At 43.4% G+C, this 19,782-nt stretch overlaps 1 protein-coding gene across 7 annotated transcripts in view; it reads left to right on the top strand.

The window, feature by feature from the left end:
• The first annotated feature begins 2,034 nt into the window (after nucleotides 1-2,034).
• Nucleotides 2,035-19,782, top strand: part of LOC149351292 (deubiquitinase OTUD6B-like) — a 47,198-nt gene continuing 29,450 nt past the window's right edge. For 2 of the 7 annotated variants that reach the window (XR_016290571.1, XM_089580600.1), the window contains exons 1-2: nucleotides 2,311-3,025; nucleotides 12,656-12,739. Coding sequence is in view for 3 of the 7 variants with exons in the window: in XM_089580600.1 (XP_089436726.1) it covers nucleotides 2,950-3,025; nucleotides 12,656-12,739 (160 nt within the window). In the remaining 4 variants the exon portion in view is untranslated. Of the gene's footprint in view, nucleotides 3,026-3,531; nucleotides 8,928-12,655; nucleotides 12,740-19,782 lie in introns of those variants that run through there. The other 5 variants (XM_089580599.1, XR_016290572.1, XR_016290573.1 and 2 more) reach the window with 5 other exon arrangements.

The following is a 19,782-nucleotide window of genomic DNA, read 5'->3' as shown; positions in this document are numbered from 1 at the left end:
AAGAATGGTGACTTTTGGAAAGCCTTTGAGTGAGCACGGTTCTGTAATTGCCACAATTTACTTCCGAGGAAGAGAAAAGGAAAAGCGCGTGCTTACAGCGCGCCATGAGGCAGAGACATTAATCAAAGAAATGGCTCTGCGTGGCCTCTGTAATGGATGTGGCATGATTCCTGTTGCAGGCAAGCACACTTCATACAGAAGTATATGTACTTTACAGAGAAATGCTTGCTGACTACCGATGGAAAAGGAGAGTCATGCTTGCACTGCAAATATTTACGGAAGCTCTCGCAGGACAACATGTACAGAAGAAAAAAGACGAAAGATGCTTGCAGTGACAAAAAAAAATTTCTCGTGCTTTGAGAAAGACAAAGAAATGCGTGGCCAATGCTCAGCAGCATGTGACACAAATGAAGGAGCAAAACAATGCACTGAGCAAAGAAGCACTCGAGACAAAAATACAGTCACTCCTGAAGAAGCAGCAGTTAGCTGTGAGAGCTTTCCTGGCCGCAAGACGAGAGTCTCTGAGAGGCATGCCTTATGAAGATGCCTGGATTGTGGAATGTTTGCTAATGAGGATGTGGAGCCCAAGGCTCTACGAGCACCTTCGGAAGCAGAGCATTATAATTTTGCCTGGGCGAAAATGCTTGCAAAAATATCTGCAACGATTTAAGGGTGGCTTTGGTCTGAACACGAAAGTTTTTGAGGTTTTAAGCGAAAAGACCAAAAGCATGGACACGTTCAGCCGTAATCGTAACAAGTTCTCTTTACTTGGAACTTTTAAAATTTATATAAATTATAGGCGGCAATAGATCCATAATAGCGTAGTGTTTTATCTGTTTCCGTACTAATATAATCAAAAGCTGTAAGTTTGATATCCTGCCGCTGTGGCAAATATAAAATGTGCTACTCTATCACACTCAAAGTTAATTTGTGTAGGTGAAGCCTACACAGTGTCTATCTGTTGCTGGCTATCTGTGACAGTGCCTATCTGTTGCCACTACAATTGAATACGCGCTTTTTTGTACTTTCTGTTGGTCAAAAAGCATTACCCCCACTCGCACTTCCCTTTTGATTAAACATGCTGCATTCATTCTATTAAACCGAATTGTGTGTTTTGTGAAACGTGTTTTTTTTTTTTAGTTTGAATTCCATCAACCGCTTACGCTCGCGTGTGCTTACATTTGGTTAGCGTTTGGTTTGGTTAGTTTTTTCAAACCCTCAGCGGCGCGACGCGTGCGAGAAACCGGCTCGCCCCGACGCGCGCGCTCACCCTACACCCTCTCGCACCACAGCGCCGCTATGCGGCCGCCGCGGCAGGCATCAACTCGGGAGCCACCGCGCCACCCGCGCTCAGCACACTAGCCAGTATATTCTAGGCACTATAACAGAAGCCCGCCGGAGTAAGATGGCGCCGAGCTTGTTTCCGGCTTCACAAAATGTCACGTGACGGCCTCTCCTCTTTTTTTCCTTCCTCCATGACACCCACACTGGAAGTAGCTAGCGCCATCTGTCAACAACCGTCCGCAACTCAAGGCAAGAAAAATCCACCTCCAAAAGACCTTCTACCGGTTCTACCGGCTCCCTCCCGGGAGGCCTGGGAAAAGTAGTGCAGATGAAAATATGATTAAAGTGCACGTAGCATCTCACTGCAAAAAAATGCTTTCAATGCATGGGTATTTTTGTTTGTAATTAATGTTGGGGCATCTGACATCATCATCACTCATTTTCGCCTAACGATGACTTACGGTTCCTCCAAGCCATGCTCCAAGCTTACGGTAGAGAGGGTATGCTAAACCGTCTTCTAGCGTGCGCAGCACAACTGGAAGGACCGGCATCCGGTAACACGGTAAACGGTAACATAAGCACGGTAGCGAAATGCGATAACTCTCGTGGATTTGATGCTCCAATAAGATATGTTTATGCAACTTGCATAAGACGTGGGATAAGGTTCATGTTCGAAGATCGGGTACCTTTGACGTACACGGGCTTGTAGAGCATTTCGAGACACGAGGCTTGACTGTGCTTAGATAATTTAGATTTTTTTTGAAAAATAGAGCTATTTTTTTTATTGTTAATAGTGTAGGATCGCAGGGTTCAAGCAGCTCGGTTGTGGACTCGATATTGTACCCAATTGTACCAGCGGCAAGTGTCAAACTTAAGTCACGAGATGACGTAGGCCTACCATGCGTTGACCGCATCGTGCGTCCTCCTGGTTGTAGGGATTCAGCAGCCTTGGTAGCTTTGGCAAGCCGCTGGCCTCAGCCGTTTAGCCGCACTGTGATTGGTCTCTTCCTGTCATAATGAGTACGTCACGATTACGTCAGTGTGTTAGGAAAATGGCGGATCGAGCTGTGCATATATTTGAGGAGCCGTTTAGCTAGGTTAGCTAGCAGCTACTGTCAGTGCCCGTCGGCGCTTGCAACGATGTTCTTAATAACCTAGGCTATGACTTGCTGGCTAAAACATTCAAAACTGGAAGCTGAAGGTGCTCAGCTAATGGGTGCCGCGGCCAAGCTTTCTGACGTCGGCCGCACCGCTGTCGTTGATCCGCATATTATGGCATAGACGGCGCCAAAGGCGCTCAGCTACGCCGAAGCGGCCTCAGTGGCCGAGAACCTCGGGGAGGGGGGCCGCAGTCGCCACGCCGAGCACTTCGTCGGTGGTACTCTGTTATCGCCGACTGGCCTAACTGCAGGGCTAGTGCTTGCGGCACCAGCTCGCACCGTACGTACTGTACATGTGCCGTTGAAGCTGCCGTGTAGCCAAATGCAGTCGTCGTCAGAAGCCTCCGGAAGCAGGATTGCGCAGGAAGAGCGGCTGCAGGCATTGCGGAGTGTCTAAGGCCAGTCTAAGGCAGATCGTGACACAAAGCAACCGTCCTCGCATTGGTCAAGTGGTTCGCGTCACCTGCTTCTTTTTGAGTGTGCGACGACTTCACCGCACGGAACGATGGCGGATGGTGGTCAACGACTCTCGCACGATGAGCTTCTGCAAGCGCACAGGAAAGAGCGGAAGGAGTTGCAAGGTGGGTGAAATTGTCATTGTCCTGTTTTCTCACAACCTATTGCAGTGGGAAAAATTGGCAGTGAAACTTGCCCAAGTCTTCTTGGCTGCCGACCTTTGATTCGCGGGAGTTTTTATTCATTCATCTCCGCGTGTATCTCTCTGTCCAACACAGTGTCATTATTTGCCTACCTGAGTCCTGGGTACACAAATTGAGCAACCTCAAAACACGTCGCGGCAAGCAACGCGGCCTGTTCACAATATGTCGAACTGCGAAGCGGTAGGCGTCCTGCGAGGGAGAGCTTGAAAACTTGAGAGAGAGAGAACTAGAAGATTGGTTTTCCTCGGAACCCTTACCTTAGCGGTAATGCTTGGTATGTAAGACTGCACTTGTGTTTTGCGTAAGCATGTGCTTTGTCCCTCTGCAAGTTTCGGTTTAAGGTTGTGTTAAGTTAGAAGGGGGCTGCAGCTCTCTTCCTACCCTGATTATCTCTCTCTCTTTTTTTCAATTTCTCCCTTTCCCATTAGGCGCGGTCAGATGCCGGCAGTACCACCTCAACTTCCAGCAGTTCGAGGTCTGCTTCAAGAGACTGCAATCTATTCCATTCCCAGCGAACAACATTGTCTCGCTGCACCTTCACGAGTTTCTCGCCAACTGTGCTCCTAAGCATGGCATAGCAGAGGACACTTTACTTCTCTGCCTTGTTACCACCGCATCTCATCTCATGAGCCTGTCATCATCAACAAAAATTCGCCTGTCATCCTCGTGGCAAGAAAGTCCAGTGCTGTGGTCTTGTGCTTTGGTCCCAAGGGCACACAGTTGCCATAACTTTGTCTGGACCCTGCAAAAACTTCTGTGTGACTTGCACTGCCAGCGGCAGTCCAGGGACATTGCACCAAAGGCTGTTGTAGTGGATGAAGCATCGTCAACTAGCCTGAATGGGTTGCTGACCCGGGCTGGAGCTGTGCTAGGTGCACACGCATCCTTTGAGCAAGTAAAATCTGTCTTCTCTGCTGTTGGAAAAGGAAAGTTTGAAAAACTTGCCTTGGGTGTGCCAGTGCTGTGGTCTTCAGTTACTTCTGAGGTCCCTTTCATGAGTGAAGTACGTTTTAATCTTTGCTGCATCACAGACCCGTCCACTTTCCATTCTGTGCTGTCTTCAAGGTTGCTTGAAAGCAGCTATGATTTCCAGGAGTGCATGTGGCCCAATGTCCTGTTTGCTTGTGCTCATGAAAGATCTCCGGACCTTGCCAATCCCCATGAGCAGGTTGTAGATGCGGAAGGGGACAGGTTGAAAGCTCTTCTTTCGTCCATTGCAGATGCACATCGCTTATCTGTGCAATATAAGTTTTCAGAGGAGGCTATGTGTGTACTTCCACAACTCTTATCAAAGTTCAAACAGTTGGCATTAAGCTGGAATTGTGAGATGGCACTGTTCAAGACGGCCACCAGTCAGATTTTTCGGCTTGCTACAGCACTTTATGTTTTGGATGGTTGTCTCAGTGGAGCAATTCAGCCTGAAAATAGGGAGTACGAGATTCCTGCTGCACACATTTGGGAAGCACATGACATTGTGATGCACTCTCTGCGGATTAAAGCAGAGTTTCTAGATTGTCCACTTCAGGATGAGTTGTTCCATACGGTAGAAAACCCTAGGGCAAGTCTTCAGAGTGGAAACTTCCAACATCGTGCCAATGGAACTGTGGCCAATGTGGGTGTTTCACCCGTTTTTTGTGTTGCTTCTGAAGTGCAAGTGCAATCCAACCATGAACAACTTCCAGTGCCTGTTGCAATTCCACGTGAACTTTCTGTGTCTATTGTTCAGCCACCAACAAGAGAGAATGAGCTCAGTGGTTTGCAGCTGTCATTATCAGAACCACAAGAGTCTTACATTTCATTCAGCTCTGTTATTCCAGATTCAAAAGAGGAGTTTGTGGACAAATTTCACTACAAAATCCGCCGGCTGCTAATAAGTGGAAAATCTTTGCTCACACCAACATTGGTGGCACAGATGAAGTATGTGTCGGTGACTGATCCAAATGTACCAGGAAAGCCACGCTACCCTACTCAGGTCGCTGCCCTTTTCCTTGAGCGAGTTGCAGCCCTGGGTTTTGGTGCCATGCTGACACGACACGATAGCCACTCTAAAAAGCTGCTCTTTCGAAAAACAGAATATCATCAGCTTGGTCCAGCACAGTTGAAACTTCTGCAAGATCTCCGTATAACCAGAGAACAGTATTCTCAGGGCTCTCAGCGACCACGTGCAGCTGTATACTGGGAAACTGGTTCAGGTGTACCCATCCGCTTGCCACATTCACCACCTGGCCCTGCACCGAGTCTTCCTGTCAAGCAAGAGGTCATTGATATAAACTGATAGAAAAAGGCATAGTCTTTATATATGCCACTTCTTAGTGGGGTGCGTTGTGATTATGCTGTGTATATTTTAACAGAGGCATTTCCATTATGAAGCAAAAGGCATGGCATGAAGTTTTTAGAAAAGCCTACGGCTAAATGCTTGACTTTTGCACATCGTCATCCTCTCAGGTTCAAGGCTTCTGTTGATTCTCAAGAAAGCTTGCTTTTAATTTTTATTGTGTTCTTTGTTTTCTTCAGCACTTAAGCCTATGTTGTTTTATCACTTGGTTAAGAGCTTGTTTTGCTAGTGCTGGGTGTAGAACATTTGTTGTTATTCTTGTAAAACAGTGTTGGGCCTTCTTCAGTTGGCCTTAGCGAGTTGTATCATTTTATTGTAATGAGCCATTAACAAAGCCCTACTGGCAGTTCAAATCGCTGTTCTGGTAGTTGCTCGGAGAAAGCAGTCATGTGAAATTGCTTGCGTGGCTAGTGGAGGTGATTTTAGCCATCAGTAGCTGGACTGAAAGAAAATGGCAAATTATGTGCTCACTGTGGGGATCGCTGCTAGAAGAGTATCGAAATAAAATGCTCCCTGCTATAAGGGTAGTGAAAGGGCCATACTTGAGAGCTCAGTTTGACTAGATGGGTGGAATTGTGCCAGATGGTGCTGCTGTTGGTTTCCGGGGCTTCTCTGTTGCAGGAGACAGCAGGGCTGACTTGCAGTGTACAGACTAGCTGTGTGAAACATGCGTGCTTCGCCTCCAAATGCCTCTATTCGTGTCGGTGATCTTTATGGCTGACATGGCTTTAATTCTATCTTATATTGACCATTTTTATGAATATTTATATTGAAAATTCACCACTAGCAGGCTACATTAAGTGGGAGACATAGCATTGTATCAGTGATGTCCAAAATTGCGTGAACTGGTTTTCTTTTCTTAATGCTCATTTGAGCCCAGGGATGTGAACATTTTGCACAGCATGGCAACATTTATGTGTTCAATCACTGCCACTTTCAGAGCATCTTGAAGAATTACTGTTACATTTCATTTTTTTCGGGCTATGGGCACTTTCTGGTAAGGTGTGCTGTATAAATAATAAAATGAAAGTGAGCTAGGTCTTATTGCTTAGCTTTTAACTGGAAAGGCATTAGCAATATTGTCATGTAGTGGTGACAGGAGTCGAGGCAGTGAGGGAAAAGAAAGAAAACTGTTGCCCAGCCTTACTGAGTGAGGAAGACAGGGAAAAGTGCTTTTAAAAGTAAACTGTTTATTGGGCTGACCTGCGCCCACAATGGACTGAATCACTCTGCAACTAGTGTGCTCGGCGGTTGTCAAATAGAATGCTCGCCGCTCTCGGCCATTTAAAGCTGATAGCGAACTTTTGAGATACGCCATGCAAAATTACAAGAACCTGGAACAACATAGAATCGGCTCCGTCTGGATGCGATCAATCGAGGTAAATCTGGTCGCGTCTGGAATCACAAACAGTTATAAAGTGGCGTGCCAGCAGCTTTGAAGAGTGGACAAACAAACAGTACAAAGATTCACGGCAATATGTTCTGCCTGTATTGTCAACTTGCTGAAACCTGAAACTACCTCCTAGAATAGCAATTCTATAACTGTGCAAAGGATCAACTGTTCTGAATATTTGTTTTTTTTCATTGTTGATGTATTGTGCCTGCTGATATTGTTTACACAGATTAAATGGTGGTTTTATGCTTGCTGGTCTGGAAGTGTACAGGTGCAGGCAGAAGTAAACTTAGCATGTTGTGGTATTCCAACATCACTTTTGTATTGCTTAGCGAGAATTTGGTGGCGTAGTTTCCACATGTGGAATATTGACTGTAATGCGGCTATGCATGAACATGTCACTGTCTTGATTACTGCTAATGATTAGTGGTGTGCGCTCCGTTTACATGTGTCTGCTCTTGAGGGTGGCTTTCCCTCAGTGCATGCCATAGTAATGGGTCACAACGTACAGAAATGCGCTGTATTTATTAATCCAATATGCTGTAACGAACTCCAAATGTATAGACGTTGCTTCGACCTAACTCAAACAAGGTTTCATTATTAGTAGTTAATGTGCACTACCCAGCATGTCACCGTCGTCGCCATCGCTCTCATTGCCATCTGAAGCAGTCTCCAGCTCGCAGATGTCTGAAACAAGTTCTAGATCGTCAGTAACGTTGCTGTCAGAACTGCTTCAAGAAGTAGCTGCTTTTCTCGGGGCATCGCTGCCAACGGCATTCTTTTTTTGTGACGCCATTGTGAAATAACTGTTGTCAGGCACGCAATGCTTTTTTTTTTTTTTGTGTGTACAGCTACCACCCTCTAGTGTTGAAAATTGCAAGCTACACAACTGCCGGCCGTAACTGATCTTTGGTGGTGGGAGCAGCGCAACATTGGGCCGGATGAGTGTGACTCATCATTGTTACTGCACAGTGCCATTTGTCTCCTTAATGAAAAATTTAGTGGACTGGGGTTACTGCTTCATCCATGATGTGCAAAACACTATGGCGATAGCTATCGACAAAAGCTAAAGGCATGTTATCCGCGACTTGATAGGGTTGCCGCTTCATCCAAGATGTGCAAAACACTATGGCGACAGCTGTTGACAAAAGCTAAAAGCATGTTATCCGCGACACTAAAGGAGGGTTGCTTTTAATCGAAGGGCACACCGGATAGAGTATAAACTATAACAAAACTTGATGAACACTTCTGAAAGATTTCATTGAGATGTGGTCACATGGTGGGATACACCGATAATGGCAGGGTTTCACTGCAAGATGGCACTTCAGTTTGTTTTATGCAGTTTTTGGTTTCAAACTAAAGTTATACATCCTCATTTCTGGGATATTGGAGAGTGCTTTTTCCTTACAGTATGAGGCAAGATCTTTTCATTTGCATCCTAATCTTGAGACTTGTTTTGATCAGTAGTAGGTCGCCCCGTGGTCATTGCTCTTATAAGGTGGAACATATAATGAAAGGTAATTGCCAGGGTTGGGTGCCACATACTGTGAAGTACTAGGAAAACAGCAGTATTTCTTGAACAGTAGTAGCAAAATCTAGGGCAGCTTTAAACACCAAGGCCAATATTATGAATGGTACTTTAAAGAACTAAAATTGATTTATATCTGAGTTTGGGCTTGTCGTGAACAATTTTTTCTGTATATATTGTGTTTTGTGTATATGTTTTCTTTGTTTTGTCTTCCATTAGAGCAGTGTCTTTTGAGCTTAAGAACATATAATTTATTATCAGCGTTTTATTTTACCTGTGTAGCTCACAAGGGTTTCATGCTCTGTCATGTATTTGTTTTGTATAGTATATGTGATATTAACCAAAAGTCTCCATTCTGGATTTGTCGTGTTATGTTGCTATGTCACCCCAGAAACTTGTTATGAATGTGCTGTTTTTTTATTCATTCAGCTGGACTGCTTATTTGTTTTAGCAACGGAAAGATGGGCATGTAGAGCACATGACAAGGTGTGTTCGTGCAGTGTATCTGTTGGCAACTTTGAAAATAAAGCTATAGCTATGTGGCAAGACAGCAGTCAAAATGCTAGGATTGCACTGTATGTTGTTTAAGCATTGGAGTAGCTGAAGGTTCAACTGAATGTTGGAAAGACACTAATTCAGTTTTGGTGGGTGGATTAGTTTTCTAGGATTGCAAGCATGTCATTTTTACCAAGAACAGGGCTTCGATAAGTCAGAAAATTATGTGAAAGTAAAGACTTGCAGCGGTGCCCCAGGCAAATTCCGGCAGCCACTTGCACTGTTTGCTGGCCATAATTGGTTCAGTGCTGTCTTCTATTGCACTATTTTCATTGGTCAAGGGCTGTAGAGATACATTCTGCTCACTTGAGCACGAGGCTATCAGGAGCATTTGCATTTTATAGGGCTTGTCTGGTTGTTGGGCCAAGCAGTGCCATTTTCACTTAGCAAGAATTGGCCATTGCCACCAAACTAAGCACACAGTCGAATCTGAAAATATTGCAGCTGCAGCCCCACACTGCTTACTTCATCATCTGATGAACTTGCTGCTTTGCACTGCTGAACTTGAGGCATGCAGAGCCTAACTGTGTCAAGGCAGAAGCTTGGGCAAGTTGGTACAATATTCTAAAGAAAGGTAAACCAGCGCAACACTTCTTTCGTCCCGTGTTTTGCGCTGGTTTACCTTTCTTTAGCATGCAGAGCACATGCCTCAAGCCTGGAGTAGCCTGTCAGGTAGACTACCAGACAAACATTTCCATGAAAACAGCTAGCACAAAAGATGGGACGACAGAGAAGGGACACAACACAAGTGCTACTAACAACGAGGCTTTATTGCAACGAGGCAATAAAGCCTTGTGTATAAAACCATCCTATATATTGTGTCGTTGCAATAAAGCCTTGTTAGTAGCGCTTGTGATGTTTCCTTCTCTTTCTGTCGTCCCCTTTCTTGTGCTAGCTGTTTTCATGGATAACCAATAGGCCCAAGTTCACGTGTTAACAAACATCTCTAGTGGTCGTTGAAGTATGCCTCCTCCTCCTCCTGAACTTGAGACCTTATTGGCCCTGAATTCTGCCACTGGTAGGGTGCTATCGCATACAGGAGCCCTTGTGGTGATGGCTCTCGTACTCAGTATGGCTCTAATTGCCCAGTGGGAGTTTCATCATTGGAAACAAATGGTCCATTTTTGCAAAGCTGTCTTAGCGAAAACTCATTGCGGTTGCTGGGGCTTTTTTTTTCACAATGTCGCCTTATTGCATATTCTTATACTGTGCCAGGTCCCTTAGCCTCCAGTAAAACAGACTATAACAAATATCTCAAGACACACTTCAGGATTTAAAAATAGCCTGTGTTTTAGCCAGTTTTGATAGTATAAGTAAAAAAATTGCAGTCTCCCTTGTCATCAAGAGTAGATGTTAGCATGAAATGCTTTGTAGTACCTGGTGTAGCATGTCTAAAATGTGTTGTAGATGGTGCTGTCTGCATCTTTGAAATGGGTCTTGTTCCAAGTCATGCCACATCCAGTCATGGCGCACTACATCATGAAGCACTTCTGCCGCTAACTTTGTTGAAGTGCATTATGAGCCAGGTACACATGCACTCGTGAGTTAATGGCATAGACTTGCAGTGATGTTCCATTTGAGTATTATGCCCTTGTTCAAGGGAATTTTTATAGAGTTCCAAGGAATTTTAAAAACTGTATTTGTTTCACTTTTTTCAAATTGACGGAGTTTTCAAGCTGCTGCAGGGAAAAAGGGCCTGGAAATGTGGGTTTCTTGAGTCTACTTGTGGGAATTTTAGGTTATAGCATGGGACATCACTGCAAGCCTGTAGCCCTATGCAACTATTACATCTGTGGCTCTGCTTGGGTGCGAGAGTGTGCACTTCCAGGACCATCCCTCTATGCCACCCTCTTTTTCTTTATGGATGCCCCACATCTGATCACTTATGAGTAATGTATACAGCCGTGATGACGAGATAGAATCGCTGTAGCACAACACACTTTGTTACAATGCTGCTGCTGGCAACCTGGTTTTTTACCTTGATAGCAGAGCCTTTGAAAGCCCACAATGCACGCTTCCACTCGTGGTTTGCGATAACTTTTCGGATGGAAAGTTTTGCAAAGTTTGTTCACTTCAGATTTGGTGTCATGTTTCCCTCTAGTTCACCTCAGTTCTTGGACGATGTTCACCTTAGTTTGCCAAGCACGGAAGTTAAAAGTATCTTATGCTTAATCAGTGGAGATCAGAGGTATGTTGGACTAGAGTAATCAAGTTATTTAGGCAAGGAGAGAATGAAATCGTAATGGTTTCAAAGAAGATACATTGGGAACTCTGGCTTCTAGGTTAGCTAGGTGACTATATCAATACTACACTGCAAGAGGATGCAACTTAGGGGAAGCTAACCTGTGACCAGTACAGATAGCCACGACAGAAATGGTGGGCTGGAAGAGTAGTGAAGTGAATAAACTCGCAGCTGCAGATGAGCCCACAGAGAACTAAAAAATGTGTGAGAAAAAAAAAAACTCCCATTAACTGGATTCTATTAACTCTGAGACCACTAGCTTGTTGCTGTACTTTCTATGCTGTATGGTTACTTGAGAATTTTGCAATTCTTGGGTGTGTGTTGTGTGGCTTAAATTTTCTGCTTTTAAAGGGGCCCAGAAACACAATCTTAGTTAACTGTTTTGCCTGTTGATTGCATACAGTGAGTTATAATGGTGCTATTAGCGTCGGTAATACCGCGTATATTCCGTTTTTTAATATTTTAATGTCCTCCCAAAAACAACTTCATGGCTCTGATGGTGTCGCCACACAGTGGCGGGTTTTTAGCAGCGGATATGACATCACCTGGCGCGAGCTTGATGATCGGACAAACAGTAAATATACTGCGAATTGTGTGAATAAATAGAGACAAATTTTGTCACCTGTCTGCGTTTTATATTAGATCAACAAAAACAACTTGTTTGTCTTACATAAAAGCCCTGCAAAGCAAGTAAAATAAAAATACACCACCAGGGGCGCTCTGGCATGGAAACGATGCTGCCAGTCTCAGCAAGAACGAGTTACAGAGAGCAGGCAACCATGCAGTACAAACTTCCGCGACGTGCTCTGTCTGGCTGTTTTGATTGGTTGCGCCAGGTGCCGTCATTGGGAGAGCGAAATAGGAGTGGGAAGCCCCGCCAAAATCGAGTTGAGGGCAGTGTTTTGTTTGCTTGTATTTTGAAATTTCTTCACTGAATAACTCCCGTTCCTGTGCATCGATTCCTGTAATTCTTTTTAAGTCAGCATCTGTCTGTCATAAAGAACCCACCTGAAGTATAGCCGGTATCCCCCCAAGCAGTGTTTTGCAGCCCCTTTAAGTTTTCTCTGTTTTGCCAAAAGCACAGAGAATCTCAATCACAAAAGTGGCATGTTGCATGAGGGAGTAAATGGAGGAAGGGATTATGAACTTCATTTGTGGGTTTCTCACAGTCACCTTTTTGGTAAAAAGTGCTAGTAAGGTTCTCAAAGCTGGTAATCTGTTAGTCCTGTATAACTTGTTGGTTCCTGTATTGTTTCCCTTTACCACATTTGCCTAGCAGCTATCATTCTTTTTCTTGCATGGCTATCTTCAAGAGGTCTCAAGTCCTTGGTGTGTCTTAAAGGTGGTCCAATAAGTTCTTGTTTATAAGTAGCCATATTGAGAAAGGGCCATAGGGTGCAAGGTTAGTGTAAAAAAGTAAACAGTGGCATGAATCGCTTGTTTAACCTTGCACAGCATGAAACTGGTTGCAAGTAAGTCTATCGTACTTTTGCTTGCAGACGGACTTGCACCTCAACTGCCTGTCTTTATGCTCTCCCCTAGTGACCTACTCTTCTCCAAAACTCTTCAGTACAGATTAGCAGGTCAGAGTAGTGCATCTTAGACTGACATTGTAGCTTTTAAACTTGTAAACCCTCTGGAGTGAGTGTCTGAAGCATGTCTTGCGAGGTAGCCCACATGCAAAAATAGTGTTCCCCACTACTTACCACAAAGCTGCAAACATTCTGGCCCACCTTTGAATGATTGCTTGCTCAAACTTCCAGGCTCAGTGTCTATTTTAATGAAAACATTAAAATACCAGCCCCTTAAAAAAATTTTGCTTGATGCTTTCATGCTTTCGAAGTGTTTTGACGCTGATTTTAGAAGAAAGAAAGAATAAGGGTACTCATTGGCAGTGCCAGTTGCAGTGCCAGGGCAGTCATACGTGGTAACCTGAAGTGACAGAATGATATTCGAAAACTACTGGTGTCGTCTCCGTGCATTTCTGAGAACCTGAACCAAGATCGAGGTTTTTCCGGCATGAGAGCTGCCTCTATTTCAATTTGAGTGGAGTGACCCTGCAGGGATAATTCCTGTGAAGACATTTACAAAATTAAACGACAGAATTAAAAAACAAACAACAAGGTGCAACAAAGGCGTACTCTTTAGCCGATCTAACAGCTATTATGCTGATCCGAGTGGGCTTGTGTGCACTTTCGTGTCAGTGTTCATCTCGTTAATGGTTTATATTCTCATAGCTGTATGGAGATGCAGCCACTGGTAGTTTTCGGCTCTGATTTCAGCATTTCAGGTTAGCTTGTACTGTCACGACTATACTCCATTTTAGACATCGCAGTCAGTGCTGCCAAAGCTAGTGCACCTGTTTGTGCAGGCTAAGTACGCGCCCAAAAAGTAGTTCACTATAGTGCACTGCACGGGCTCGGGCCAGCCCGAAAGCCATGATTTATTTTGCCGGGCCATGATTTATTTTGCCGGGCCTGGGCTGGGCCCGGGCCTGAAGTTGCGGGCCCGGGCCGGGCTCGGGCTTAAAGCTGCGGGCTCGAGCCAGGCTTCGGTCCGTACAGAAATGGCTGGTGTCCGACTTTTCATTCAATATTGCAGAGTGAAGTGCAGAACTGTGGCATTGAAGCAGCGACACGGATGAGCTATCAGTTATAGTACACGCTGAGAAAAAGACAGCTTTATTCATTGACTTATTTATTTCCTTATTTCCACGCCGCGGTGCAGTAAGAGTAAAATTCAACGGGCCTTAATTGGCCATTGACCATTCGCGTTCCCAAAACATACCTATACACTATTAGAAATGCATTGGGGAAGAACAATTAGTTTAGGACGCTTATGGTCTTCAAGCACATACCATGAAATACTCAAGCCTTTTAGCTTTTCGTTTCTGCTGAAAGGTGACCAGTGCGGCTATAAGCTCAACCTGTGAGATCGCATTCAGTAAAAAAAATGTCATTCTACTGCTTGCTAGGCAGCTTTAATATTTATACTTCGCAGGCGGCAGAATATAACTGATTACAATCATGGGAGAACGCAGAGTAGACTAATACGCGTGTATGCAGCCCTTTTTATTTGACTCTCGAAACTTCCGAGTTTATCTTTGCCCACCTACACGAGATCAGTCTCCAAAAGACAGGCCTGGCGAGAACTACTCTTCATCACTTCCTTCTGGGTTAAAAAGAACCAACTTTCTTTAAGCCAAACTGCGGTTTCAGAACCTTTGTCGGGCAGTTCCTTATCGGTGTAGTAGCAGTCTACTTGCTCAGTTAAGGCTGATTCACACGACGGTCCGTTTGCCTGCGGCCCGCGCACTACGTGTTCAATGCGTCAGCACATTGAGAGGCGCGCTGGATGGATGGATCGATTGATGGCGGCCGACAGCGCGCCCCTCAAAGTGCTGACGCATGACCACGTAGTGCGCGGGCCGCGGGCGAACGGACCGTCGTGTGAATCGGCCTTTAGTGTGAAACGGGCCGGGCCGGGCTCGGGCTGGGCTTCACTCCGGGATTCCCGGGCCGGGCCGGGCCGGGCTCACTAGAGCGATAATTTAGCGGGCCCGGGCCGGGCCCGGGCTTGAAGCCGCGGGCCTGGGCCGGGCTCGGGCTTCAGGTCGCAGGCCCGGGCCGGGCTCGGGCCTTAAATTCAGGCCCGTGCAGTGCTCTAGTTCACTATCAAACAAAGAAAACACAGGCACATTTCGTTGCAGCAAATCTTAACTACTGTCACTTGTAATCTCCTATAGTTCGTTTTACCTCCTTCCACATTTTTGTCCTGTGACTCATCCAGACTGAGAATGACATGTGGCGGTATGATTTACGGCTGGTAGGGCGAATTGCTTATACTCCATCCGTGCCTGAAAAGTCGTTTACACTCTATGAAAACTATAGCTCTCAGAGGCCCCAAACACTCAGTCAGTGCCTTATAGCTTCAACCATGGTTTTCTCTGCTACCACTTTGTTTTATACCACTCTTTGTTTTTGTTCAACTTTCACCGAGACTTCAAGAAGAACAAATGATGGAGTAGCATGGTTTTGCGGACACACTACTACCGCATCCTCTGCAGCATTGCCTGCTATGTATGAAACGGAGTATAGGGGCTGGCTTTGAATGTTTATTCTTGAGGTTTTACACGAAGCATAGATTTCCAAAGTCTCCGTGACATTAAAAAGTTACGGCTTACAGTGGTTGGCAGGACATGTAGTTTGCAATGCAAAAGCTTGAGGAGTGAAATGTTTCACTTGGTTTTCAGTGGTGGCAGCGAGGCATTCAATGGTTTTACTGATGACAACAATGAGATAATAAACTCAATGTATGTGTTACATTCAGAACACTCCATATTTTCAGTGTGAGCATTGGAACCTGAAAGATTGCTGAATTTGTAATTTTTAATACTCTTGTCTCCTCATTGTAGGTGGCCATTGTTTTATGTTCTTTGAGCACAGTGTGTGTTTTTTGATCTGTTGAAAAGTAAAGCACTGTGGGCTTATACTTGAAAAAAATATTTTGAAACTTTTGGACCTTTCAGTATCTTCCTTTTCTTGGATTTTTTTAAATCAGTAATGGGTCAAGTGTGCCTTATTGTTGTGCTTGCTTTGGTCTTCAGATAATTGCACAGTGAGGCCTAACATGGTTCATCATACATAGCTGTGTGATTTTCATTAAAAGCAGCTGTGACCTTGACATAGATGGTCTTTTTCTCAAAAATACATGTGCTACTCCACAATTAGCCTGAGCAGTTTCTTGGTCTTGCTGTAAGCCTCCTGTGATACTTTTGTTGTTCTAAGGTTGTGGAAAATATATATATCCCTAGTTACCATTGAGAGTTTTAGAGTGCTAGTACTGCTACAGAAAATTTGATGCACAGGCCAAAGGCTAAGTGGCCTCCTTATTTTTGATGAGGGGTGCACACCCATGATGAAAAGTAAGAGACCCCCTGTTTCCACTGTGAACTTCTATAAGAGGGTCATAAACCCCAGGATGTTATGTTTTGTTTAGTGCCTAATTCAGTTCTTAACATCTTGAGTAACAAATATTGATAACTGAGTTGGGATTTAAGGAAAAAGAGTGGTTTGAAATGACTAGTGGTGGGGTCTCGTGCTTTTCTCACTGGTGTACATGCTAAGGCTCCAATATTGGTTTGTCGTGCTAGATAAAAGGCAGCATGACCAAACAAAGCAGCCCAGAGATAAGTGGCACGAGCCCTGCGTTCTGCTAAAAGTGAACTCGTTCCACTTGCTCACTTTTATCGTCTTTTGAGTTATCATTCTGAATGCTGCAAAGGACTTGGTTTAAAATTTTTATGTGCCAAGTACACATTTGTGTAAAGAGCCTATTCCAGATTCTGTTTGCATTAGCCTTTGCTTTAGCCTTAAGATATTTAAATGTGGACATTCTTTCATGAAGCATTTTGTTAAGATTTTTGAGTACTTATTTTAGATATGTAGTAATCAGTTTTTATTGATGGCTTGCTATTCTGTTTAGAACTTGATTAAATGGGCCTGGAATTAGTACAATTTTGATAAAGTGGAAGTTTTTTGGACATGCTGGCCTGTATTTAAATGCCTTGTTTTGCTGAAAGACCAAGCTTCTTTTACTCGTAGGGGTCATTTTACAACATTGTATTGAGGCGCATTTGGGGGTTTGTGAAATTGAGCCTTGTCTTTATTCCTTCTAGCAGAAAAATGTGATACCTAGTCTTTGATTGATGGATATTATTTCTGAATTTTATGGAGGTTGCAGCATTTTGGGGATATACAGAGAGCGGCTCTTAAGTAAAATACTGCAGCAAAGCCCCTTACGATTAATAGCAAGAAGAAAAGTCAGCAACACATCAGTATATAGTGACAAATTTAATAAATAAAATACAAAATGCACGTTTTAATGAATGCTCACATTATTTCTTAAGAACCAAGAATCTGATAAAAAGATACAAACATCACTACATTCATTGATTAAACACACTGGAAAATTGTCAAGCCAAACTGTGGAAACAGGTAAGCTTAGGATAAAAGAAAAAATGAGTGTTTAAAGGTTTTGAATGATGTAATGGTCTTTATTTCATGTGGCAAGTTATTCCACACACTCTAACAGCAAACTTTGCTCTGAGGTTTTCGTAAGTAATGCAGATAGACACAGCAGGAAGCTATGTGTGATGAAAATCTAGTGAAGTTAGTGCTAGTGAGTTTGGAAGAGATGAAGCGCTGATTGCCATCTGATGAGCCAGGATGCCCAGATAAAATGGATGAGCTTTTGAATGGGTAAAACATTAGGTTGAAAAAATAGTGGACCTACACTGGTGCTGTGATGGTTGAATGAGGTAATGTGGAGAGCCAAGTTTTGGATGTTTGGATGTATTATTGTGAGGTGATATTTTGGACCCCATTAAGCAATGCAGTAATAAAGACCACTCTGTATAGAAGGGTAGCAGCAGATGATTAGTGTTACAAAATCGAAATAGCAGCAACTTTTATTAGTGCTGTAATTTTATGTGCTGCCCTGTTAACTGGCATGTTTTTATGTATGTTGAATTTCAGGTAATTATTGAGCTCTGTGTCCAGGAAATTGCACTGTTGTATGCAAAAAGCCATTATATAAGCCACTATATATTGAAGATAAATTATTTTTTAATAATATTACCAATACTGTTCATCCCTCAGGGCGTGTGGAAGGGAATGTTTACAGGCTATTGTAAAGCTCTTTGGGTCTTTAGTTCAGCAGAAATTAAAAATAAAACGTAAACTCTGAAGTCTAAAATGCTGGCCAGTGATGAGCAAAACTGCGGATAGTTACTGTGAGTCTTTGGAGGTAGTGCTATTTAAGCAAGGGTTGAAGGATGGTTTATCTGTAAATGGTCTCTGTGCACATGATGGGATTGTAACTTCAAGGCAAGACATAAAAATGAGGCGCATGAAGTTAAGGAATTTGAAATGTCCGTGCTAGCTTTTTGCTGATGTAAGGCTGAGATAAGCATGTGTTTGTTTTACATTATTCTTGTAAAATGTTCAGTGTGTCTATGCCAATATCCTTAATGGGAGTGCATGACTATGTGGAGAGAAATTATTTGAACACCGTGCTGTTTCGTTTTGTATTACTTTTGTAATACTTGAGCCCTGTACTGTGTAGAGGGCCCTGATTTTATTGCTAAAGGATTCGAACTTTAGTAGTAAAGTTGTAATGTGAAAACAAAGCTCAGCCTTGTCAAGCTAATATGCAGTATGAATAGCTTTAGTTTTAAATTAAGGGAGTATAGGGGAGTGTAGTCATCAGCATTCACTTGTACGTAGCCATTCGGCTATAAGGGAAAGCTACACAGTTTTCTCAGAATCTCCGCAGTTAAAAAGTTGATTTTGGTGTGAGGCTTGCACCCAGGACTGCTGTCTGTGCAGGCTAGTTGCCTTACCAGTTAAATATTCCCCAAAATACATTGACCTAAATTTTTTTTACATAGGTTAAACATATGGAGGCAGTCGTCCCTGCCCTTAATTTTTTTGGAGGGTGCTTAAGATCGAGGGTACTTGCAGGCAAACAAAGTATTATACTCTTTTGGTCAGTATATACATTTCATATTTACTGTATTTATCAGAATATACTGCAGCATTGAATGTTGATTGACCACTATATTTGCATCCATTTGGCAGAATGTTACAGCACAGGGTTGCAGGTGGCACATTTGTCTTTGTCTGCCCAAATAGCATCGTCCATTGTGCCATCAAGTACACTGACATGTAGAACTTCTTGAACTTCCTCTGAATGGAGTCAGAAAGTCGCAAAGAAAGGTCGATAGGTAAAGGGAGAACGGAAGGCACCTGATGCCCTTCCTCGCAGCGTGCGCTTGCACATAGTTCCTCCCCAAAATAAGTTAGATATCTGTTTTGTGCTACAAGGAAAGAAGTTGTGGCTCTGTATGGCAGAGTATTTGGTGTAGAGTTAGTATTTTTTTTTCTAATTTTGATCCTTGTGCCACCCCTGAATTCAGCAAGGTCAGTATGTGCCTGTTGATTCCAGACCGATGACAGAAAGCTGGGTCAGCAACAGGCTAATAGTGATAGTGCTTGTCTGCAAAGTGGTGTTAATGATGAATATAGACTAACCTTCCTTAATCACAGTTTATAAATCTCTTCTTTGGTCACGGCTGAAGGTCGAGCATCTAGTTTTGTACCATATTTACGGAAAGAAGGTCAACTTGTTCTCAAACATGTCAACAAAAAATGCGCTATCTACATATTTCAGTTGTCTATTGTTTTTATGGCTGTGTATGGTATGCATACATAGCCAATTATCAAAGTGTCAAAAACGTTCGGTGTCTGCTTGTGCAGGTGATGGAATGATACGAGTTGACTTGCCCGTGGCCCATGGCCTCATTTTAGAGTGTTTTTTAGAGTGTTAGATTTTTCTTGGTTTTTTAACTTGTAGCTTGCTTTAGCTCTTAGAAATAAAATATTTTAACAATAATCCGGGTCTGAAACTCAGAACTTTTTAAAATTTGGTTGTAAAAAAACAGGTGCTTGGAATCTAAGAGTTAGCAATTGCCACTGCATGATACATTAAATTCTTTAGTGTTAAGTACATTGTTATTTTCAAAGCAATAGAAAGTTCGGTTGTCCTTTATATCAGAAGCAAATCG

The sequence above is a fragment of the Amblyomma mixtum genome, chromosome 3 (genome assembly GCF_055824585.1).
Source record: "Amblyomma mixtum isolate Tamu chromosome 3, ASM5582458v1, whole genome shotgun sequence".
Lineage (NCBI taxonomy): Eukaryota > Metazoa > Arthropoda > Arachnida > Ixodida > Ixodidae > Amblyomma > Amblyomma mixtum.
The sequence above is the reverse complement of the archived record's forward strand: the minus strand, read 5'-3'. Positions and strand labels throughout refer to the sequence as shown.